At 37.9% G+C, this 9,188-nt stretch overlaps 1 protein-coding gene across 2 annotated transcripts; it reads left to right on the forward strand.

The window, feature by feature from the left end:
• Positions 1–4,667: 4,667 nt before the first annotated feature.
• On the forward strand, positions 4,668–8,089 carry LOC133741324 (uncharacterized). Of its 2 annotated transcripts, XR_009861806.1 has the most exons (3): positions 4,668–4,882; positions 5,589–6,405; positions 6,522–8,089. XR_009861806.1 is itself a non-coding variant. In XM_062169253.1 (2 exons), the coding sequence occupies exon 2, from the start codon at positions 5,591–5,593 to the stop codon at positions 6,296–6,298; it is 708 nt and encodes a 235-aa protein (XP_062025237.1). In that variant the 5' UTR covers positions 4,668–4,882; positions 5,589–5,590; the 3' UTR covers positions 6,299–6,474. The 2 variants fall into 2 exon arrangements, 1 of the variants encoding a protein (XP_062025237.1); XM_062169253.1 differs by lacking the exon at positions 6,522–8,089 and having other exon boundaries at positions 5,589–6,474.
• The last annotated feature ends 1,099 nt before the right edge of the window (positions 8,090–9,188 follow it).

Below are 9,188 nucleotides of genomic sequence, written 5' to 3' on the forward strand. Positions count from 1 at the left end.
TAATTAACCAAACGTATATAAAAGGCTCTTTTTAGCTTGATTCTTAGGTCTGTTGAATCATGATTTAAAAACCACATAACATTACTCCACTATCCAGAAGAACTGGAAAAGTAAAGATTAGCTGACGATCATTAGGAGGAGATCTCGGCATGCTTTTTCTTCATAGGGTTTCACCAAATCACACATTTTTTGAGAAGAAAATCAAGTTGCAAGTACTTTTGTAAATTTTGGTCTTTCTTTACCAGGCTTGGTTTGGTGGGATTTGCCTCTTGATTTTATTTCATCGTATGTTGTGTAATGTAGCTCTTCTTAATTTTCATTTTCGTTTTCGTTAGTTGATGTTTGAGTTACCTTTGATTTTCCGTTTGTTTTTTAGGGGTAAGATTTTGTGTCCCCCCAACCCCGTGTATTTTTTTGAAATAAAGGGGAGATAAAGGGCATTGTTGCTCTTCTATCTTCAATTTCAACTTTAAAAATATAATAAAATTAAAAATTAAAAAAAAAAACAATCAAACTCCTGATAATATACCGAAAAATTAAAAGATTTGATCAACCGTACACAAGACGTCTTACAAAATGAGTTATGCTTTTGGTTAGATAATAGATGGACTTTCCAAAGAATTTATGGTGTCAAAGAATGGTCCAACAATATATATATACAACTTTGCTCAGGTGCGGATATCCGTACCTAAGAAAAAGGTACTGATTTCCATATTTGACCCACTTTTTGATCATATTTTCACATCTTAACCGTTCAGTTTTTAGGTATATATGAGTAGATCACTTCTGCAAATTTTCAGCCAAATTGATGATCGTTAAGGCATCTTAAACTGCAATTTACACGAACGAACCGAATCTGTCGAACCGGAACCGTTCGTGTTTATAATGGTAAATTGCAGTTTTGGATGTCTTAACGATCCTCAATTTGGCTGAAAATTTGCAGAAGTGATCTACTCATATATACCTAAAAACTGAACGGTTAAGATGTAAAAATGTGATCGAAAAGTGGGTCAAAACTGGAAATCCGTTCCTTAGCTTAGGAACGGATGTCCGCAGCCAAGAAGGGCTGTGTGTGTGTGTATATATATATATATATAGTCCGTCTCAGGTGCGGACGTCCGTACCGAGCGGACGGTACTGATTTCCTGTTTTCGACCACTTTTCGGCCACATTTTTACATCTTAACCGTTCAGATTTTAGGTCCTAGTGTATAGATCACCTCTGCACAATTTCAGCCAATTTGGTGATCGTTAAGGCATCCAAAACTGCAATTTACCATTATAAATACGAACGGTTCCGGTTTGACAGATTCGGTCCGTTCGTGTAAAATGCAGTTTTGGATGCCTTAACGATCACCAAATTGGCTGAAATTTTGTAGAGGTGATCTATACACTAGGGCCTAAAAACTGAACGGTTAAGATGTAAAAATGTAGCCGGAAAGTGGTCGAAAACAGGAAATCAGTACCGAAAATTCGGTACGGACGTCCGCACCTGAGAATAATTCTATATATATATATGTGTGTACAGATCCTATCCAGAGCGGAGTTCCGCTTTGAAATTAACGTGTGAAGTTCGAGTTTTCGGTCACTTTTCGGTTGCATATCCACATCTCGACCGTTCAGTTTGTAGGTACTAGTATATAGATCATCTCTGCAAATTTTCAGCCAAATTGATGATCCTTATGGCATTGATAACTGCTTTAAACCTAGTACGGTTCAGGTTGACAGATTCAGTCCGTCCATTGGTTTATGCGAGTTAGATACCTTAACGATATTCAATTTGGCTGAAAATTTGCAGAGATGATCTATACAGTAGTACATAAAAACTGAACGGTCGAGATGTGGATATGCGACCGAAAAATAACCGAAAACTCGAACTTCACACATTAATTTCAAAGCGGAGCTCCGCTCTGGATAGGATCTGTATATATATACAGGGCCCTTCTAGTGAGGGATCCTTTTTTTTTTATCTTTTCTAGAGATAGGGTAGGGCATTAGACCAACTTTTCGATCATATATATATTAAAAACCTTTTATTTTGTATATTATCATGCATATATTACAGAAGCATAATAAATATCAGTCTTATTTAATAATCAATGATGTATAATCACGTACTACATCATCGAACTTAATTTAGAACTGAGATACACATACACGCACAGATAAGACATATTTGTTTATGTAGATATCTATATTCGTATGCATGCAGCTACAGTCATTGCAGTAGTAGATTGAAGCTGCTCGCTAGTATTTTGCACTGTTTATTTATGAATCTCGCAGTGGCCGCTACGGCCATCTACTGGGATGTAAGTGCATGAAGAGGACGAGGAAGGCGGAACTGGTCCTCTTTGCAGCGGAGCTGTATTTGTAACACTCTTCTCCGTCTCCATTAAGGCCCTATAAGCTAAGACAGGTTTTGGGTTGGCACTCATCTGAATCAACAACAAAATAAGGACCATGCTTATGCAAGAAATCTTGGAGAAACTTGTTGCTCTGATGATTGCCATTGATGAAATAGGAAATAGGGATTAGATGGTAAAGAAGGCTAGGGTAGTAACTGGGAATAAGGTATTTTAATCAAGACGAATAAATATTTTGAAGCTTAGAGAGATCGAACCAAACTAGTTCAAAGCAAAAGTACTGGTTAATCCAACTCTAGCGCGCGATACTATTTATAGATGGAAAAACTCGTATATATAATTTATTTCTTAAAATTAACTAGCGAGGTACTATGTGGACAACCACTATATGCTAACTAGCTAGGAACTTTCCTGTGTCTAGGTGCCCAATAGGACTGTGGAAAACCACTATATTCATCAAACACCCATCATGAAATTATGGTTTCCGCCCTTTTTCATGAAGGTAGGATATATTTGAGTATTTGACCCTCTCATAATGTATTGGAGATGCTTGCATCGAAGCAAGTAACTTACTCATCTCTTATTTCCTTTTCTCATTATTTTTCGATTGTTATCTCGTACAATTATTTACATATTTATTTAATTGTAATATCAAAGCAGATGGTTTTGATTACAAGTTGGATGAACTCTATATGGTTTAAGATTCTTTTGCTCACATTATATCATTTGATCGATTATCATTTTATTTATGAACCGAAAGGAGAGATGACTCTTAAAACCTATAGTTCTGCCGTCTGCGCATGCCCATTTCATTTCTGTTACGTACTTAATGCGGAAAGTCGATGTGTACACTCCCATTTTAATCAATAATTTTCTATGTACAGACACTCAATTGCTTCTCTCTCTGTCTTTGCTTAACTGTGGAACAATATCTCCGGTCTCCACCACACATAGTCGCAATGGATGCCTTTGGCTCTTATCGATGATAAACAAATTAAGAAAATCTGGGACAGCAGCATGGAGAGTAAGTTTCTAAGAAAATTCTTTTCAATCTCTTAAAGAAAAGAAATGAAGCAACAAGCGACTAAGTCACAAAACAGACTATTGTGTAATCACTTAACCAGCCACGCGCACTTTTCCTCTTCGCCAGGAAATTACCAAAAATTACGCATGATATGGAAATGATCAAAGCATGCTTCAAGTTACCGAAAATAATGGAGAAGAAGTCACACCTTTCTACTTTTTCTTTCCATACTTGTTCATGCTCTCAACCCAATCTGTGAATTGATGGCTACAATTTTCGCTTTCTATCCTTGGCTATGAATGCCAAACAGTAACTCATGGTATCAAAAATTACATGCACTTAAAAGAGCAAAAAAAAGGAAATGACCACTTGCCATCTCTTTTTATCTTCTTCGAATGCACCGTCGGTGGCGGCTAACCTGCTAGTACCAAGTGAGAGATGACTCCTTTGGAATTGGAAAGTGGAAGAGGACTGGTATTTTGGTATCTGTGGGATTTTCAGCCTTATGGCAAGAATAAGGCCCATACGTTTTCTAAAGTCAATTTTGCTTCCTTCTTTTCAAATCATTTTCTGTGAAACCATTTCTCTACATTGTTTAAAGTGAAATACTTCCTAGATTAATGAACTTTTTTGCATCCAGTGTATGTAATTGATGTAAGACTTGATGTGGACTTATCAATATTCATTAGGAACTACAACAACTAAGTTGCATACCTTACAGAAGAAGCAAATAGACATTCCTAGTATTCATTGGTTCCATGATTGTTGCCTATTGATATCAGTACTGATTAAAGGTTACTTTGCTAATGAAGTATACCTATTTGCATATGGAACAGGAAAAGGTTGGCCTAGATGTAATAGGATTAGGAAACCTTTATGGGAGGCACCTAATCCTTAAAGCCTATATATGGACCTTGATCCCTGCTCTAGCAATTACACAAGCATTCAAGTTCTCTGCCCCATTACTGAGATTGCATTCATCAGATTGCTCAGAGGAGAAGATCAAACATGTCCTATCCAGGTTTGTATTCTTAATTCATAGATGCTGCATATGTGAGTGTGTTCTTATAGTTGAGTACAATGTATATTTATATGACTATCTATTTTAACTTCTAACAATTGGTATCAGAGCCATTGTGCTCAATTAAGAACCCAAAATTGAAAACAAAATCGTTTAAAAAAAAAAAAAAAACTTTTTTCTTGTCTAGAATTTTGGTTGGGCCTCGCTTCATTATCGAAGCCCGAAACCCATTCAAGCCTAAGACCCGCTTTTGTAAAAACAGCCGTCAGTTCTAACTAACCGTTATCCCATAACGGTCAGCCCCAAATTTCATTCCCAAAATTCTGGGTTCTTCGATGGTGATCTCGATCATGAGTCTTTCCGCCTAAATTCTTCTTACAAGTGGATTGGGATCATGATTGAAGAATCCTACAAGCTGTCATACGGGTCTTGGCTTGGCCTCTCTTCATCGACAAGAAGGAAGTATAGTATCTGGGTATGCTTTCGTACTGCTGAAAACAAAATTTGAAAGGAAAACAATTATCAATTCATATATGCTTTATGTTTCTTTCTGCTCCTTGGCATTGTTCACGCATATAATTGATTATTGTTATTAATTAAGTTAGTGTGTTTTGAGTATTGTTCTTCTGCCTCTTCTATGAATATTAGCTGCTCACTGTTTTATGTTTTTCTCTATATTTAGTATATTTAATTTCTTGTGAAAACGATCTAACAAAACTCAAGACACATAAAACTTCAAATAATCTCTTGATCCAGTTTAATCGTAATTCTTTAACCAACTGTATTGTCAATAGCAATCTTTTGAAAAGAACCTAAATTAAACATAAGTAATGGATCAACGCCTTGTAATATTGAATCTAATTGTCTGTGTCTTTGCTCCCTTTAGGAGGTTTAAACATTCACATCTCTTAGGTTCAATATTAGCATATAACAGAAGATTGAAATGCATTCAGTGGTTGTTAGAGGTTGTTCTTCTTGCCACTCCAGGTGTTGACATAATCTAATAAACCTATAGTTGTTTTAATGTTCTGGTTATATGATTCAGTTAGTGTCTATATGTCCTTTGCCACTCTAGGTAAGGCAGACACCTTATGCATTTTGGGGGCACTTCAGTTTAATGCCATAATTCTAATTAATAATTTTTCATTACTAAATCTGGAACTTTTAATGTTTTGCTACAGCCATGAACCTCCCTTTAGGACTTCATCAAATTGAAAACTTGAATGGATCAAATTTTAAGCGATGGAAGCAAGACATAGAGCTGCATCTAGGCATGATAGACTATGACCATGTCCTTAAGGAAGACCCACCAGCTGAACCAACACCTACTACCAGCAAGGATGTGAAAGATAGGTACCATCAGTGGCACAAACACAACAGATTAACCCTAGTAATCTTGAAGAAATTTATGACAGAAGCTGTGAGAGGGAGTATACCCGAGTCTGAATATGCTAGGGAATATTTCAAAAATGTAGAGGAGAAATTTAAGGTGTCAGATAAGGCTGAGATTGGAAACCTGATGAACACCCTCATTACCATGAAATTCGATGGAGTTGGAAGCGTCAGAGAGTATATAATGAAGGGTATTGATGTAGCAGCAAAACTCAAGGCCCTTAATCTTAACATAGAAGAAACCTTCCTGGTACATTTGCTTTTGAATTCTCTGCCTCAACAATATAGTCAGATGCAGTCTAACTATAATACACAGAAGGAGAAGTGGACTATGAATGAATTAATTTCTATATGTGTTCAAGAAGAGGATAGAATTAAGAAGGGAAAGAGCATAGGAATCAACTTTGTCAGCAAGCCTCAGTTTAAGAAAAGGTTCAGCAGCAAATCAAACCAATCAGGTGCCTCATCTTCTAAAGTTTCTCAGGGCTCAGGGGTCTAGCAACTTTAAAAACTTTAAGAATGGTTCTGTGAAATGTTTTTTCTGCCGAAAGCCTGGACATGTCAAAAAGGATTGTAAGGGTTTTAAGGACTGGCTTCTAAAGAAAGGTAATAATTTTAAAACCAAAACTGTTTTTCATTTAGAAAATAATCTTGTCAGTGTGTCCTCTAGTTCTTGGTGGTTTGATACCGCTTCACCGATACATGTTATTACATCTATGCAGGGATATCTAAGAAAGAGGATCCCAAACAAGGATGTGTTGACACCCAAATTTCCACGAGTTCAAATTCTATGAGTGATAAGCGAAGAGGGGAAGTCATCAACCTCGTAACCTAATTGGGCCTTCAAACAAGCCCATTTCACATCAAAAGGAAGCTCTCTATTTAGCAAGCGATACGAGAAGCCCAAATTCTCAAACAATTGACATGCATTTTCAAATGAGCCAACACGCTTATTTACCATGCGATACGCGTAGACCCAAGCTACGTTTGGGGCTTATACGGCGGGGTGTGGTGTGGAAGGTAACAGATCGTGCGAGGCCCATTGTTATGATAAGGCCCGTCGGTGATTTTGGACTTGGGAACCAAAATTCATGCTTCGAGGGCCGATATCTTAACATGGGCTAGTAGAGAGATAAAAGCAGGCCCAACAAGACTTAGAGCCCACTAGGGTCATTCACCCTATCCAAAACCCATTACACTAGAACCGGCAGCCCAAGATTTGTTGGAGTCATCTTCCCCAAATCAGGAACGTTGCTTCATCAAATCGTTGCTGGGATTACTACTCCATCTATTTCTGGTAATAACCCCAAGTTTATGCAAAAGCTTCCCAAACTCTCATCCTCCTAAGTCCTATCTCAGTTTCCAATAATCCATAGGTTTCTGTGATCACAACTCACAATTCACAATAGCACAAATCAAGGGATTATGACCTCCCCAAAATCACGGCAGCACGAAACCGGGGATCTCCCTCGCCGTCCTATACCTACATCGCTGGTCTTTACCCACATAGCCAAAGCAAGCTCTCACTCTTCTGGTTTCATGGGGAAAACAAACACTGAAAGTCTTAGAATGATCCCACCAAAACTTAGAATACCCTTTCAAAGCCTCTGGTTCTTGGTACAAATCCTTCTCGTCTATCACCACTATAAAAGGCGAGTTCATTGCCATAGGAAAGCAAGCCACAACAGCCCAGAAACATCAAGCAAGAGATCAAGCTTCGTCTCTGAATCAATAGCCACCGATTCTTCCCAACCAACCTTAACCCAAAACCCAGAAATCATGTTACTGCTGGAACCTTCTCTCTGCTAAAACTCTCATGCATCTAGCTCCCACACCATGCCTGCCTATAAGTCCTGTTCCTGTGAAATATAGTCCAATCGCTGCCATTATCATCAAGCCAAAATCGCTGCCGTAATCATCAAGCAAAATCGCTGCCGTAATCGTCAAGCCAAATCGCTGCCGTTATCACTAAGCCAAATCGCTGCCGTTATTGTCAAGCCAAATAGCTGCGGTTACACCAACTTGGTCACAACGAGGTTGTTCTCAGGTCTAACCTTTGATCAATCTTGGGCCTAGTCTCGCTTGATCAAGAGGGCCCTGTTGCAAAAGATCTAAGACGCAAAAAGACCCTCACATTTTTGGCGACTTCACTGGGGACTAGGCTGTGACTCTAGCTGGTGGTTTCTTCCTCACTGCGACATATCTCAAGCTACAATATTCTAACAGCAGTAGATCCCAATCTATCCCTTAAGCTCTGTTCATGGGATCAGGAACCATTGCCAGAAACAATTTTGCAAACACACACTTCCAGCTGATATAGTCAAGCAGAGAAGCAACATGTTAAAAGTGATGCAAACAAGCTTATTACTCAGAAAAGACTTCATTTTGTTCTCACTTTTAAAAACTCGGATTTAGGTTTCTGCACTTTTACCTTCCTATGAACTCTGATTTACACCAGGAAAGAATGTTTTGTTTTTCTCCTCAAAAGCCAAACTCTAGCTATTGAAAAAGAAATCACATTTTTTCCTCTTCTTCTCATAGTCTGTACTACCTCTTTCCTAAAAATATGCATATTTTTATCTCAAATCCCGTCCTTACAAGGTTGAACCTTTTATCTCAAATCACTTCCAGCAGCTAATTTCTTCCTTGCTGAACATATAGCTGATGATTATCTTGACAATCACCACTGGCAGCAATTTATAAACACCATTCAAACATCACAACCATTAGTGCCACAAAACTCCCTCAATTTCACATCAATGCTCTATGCTTTTTGAAAGAAAAAAAAAATCATGCACTTGTTCCATAACAGGATGATAACTTGCTTCAAACCACCCAAATCATGCTTTTGCTGTCACAACATTGCCAATACACAGTCAAGCATAAAGGCAAAATAGTCAAGCTTAATTAGAAAACATTTTTGTTTTCTTCACTTTTGAAAAATCCATATTCGGTTTCCTACTCTCTTACCTCTTGTGAACTTTTGATATACACCAAGAAAAATATATTAGTACAAGAGTGGTTTATTTTCTCCAAGAGCCAAGAATTGGGTATTAAAAAAAGAAAATTTAATTACATCTTTTCATGTTCCTCTCATGGAACTAGGCTGTGACTCGTGCAAACTCCATCTTCCAATTGCAACCTCCCTATCAAATTCACAATGTTCAGAAGCTGTGACTTTGATTAAGAAGCAAAACTTCTATTCAAACTATACACAAAAGACGAGCAGAGTCCTCTTGGTGTCAAACGGAGAGAACATCCAATCATGCTAAGATGCGATGCTAAACCCCCATTCATGTCAATATGCCTGTGGCGGATAGTTGCTGCTGTAACTTGTGTCAACTAATGAAGTTGACATCTCATCTTCAATGGAATACCGATCCAACCTG

Source organism: Rosa rugosa, chromosome 3 (assembly GCF_958449725.1).
Source record: "Rosa rugosa chromosome 3, drRosRugo1.1, whole genome shotgun sequence".
Taxonomy (NCBI): domain Eukaryota; kingdom Viridiplantae; phylum Streptophyta; class Magnoliopsida; order Rosales; family Rosaceae; genus Rosa; species Rosa rugosa.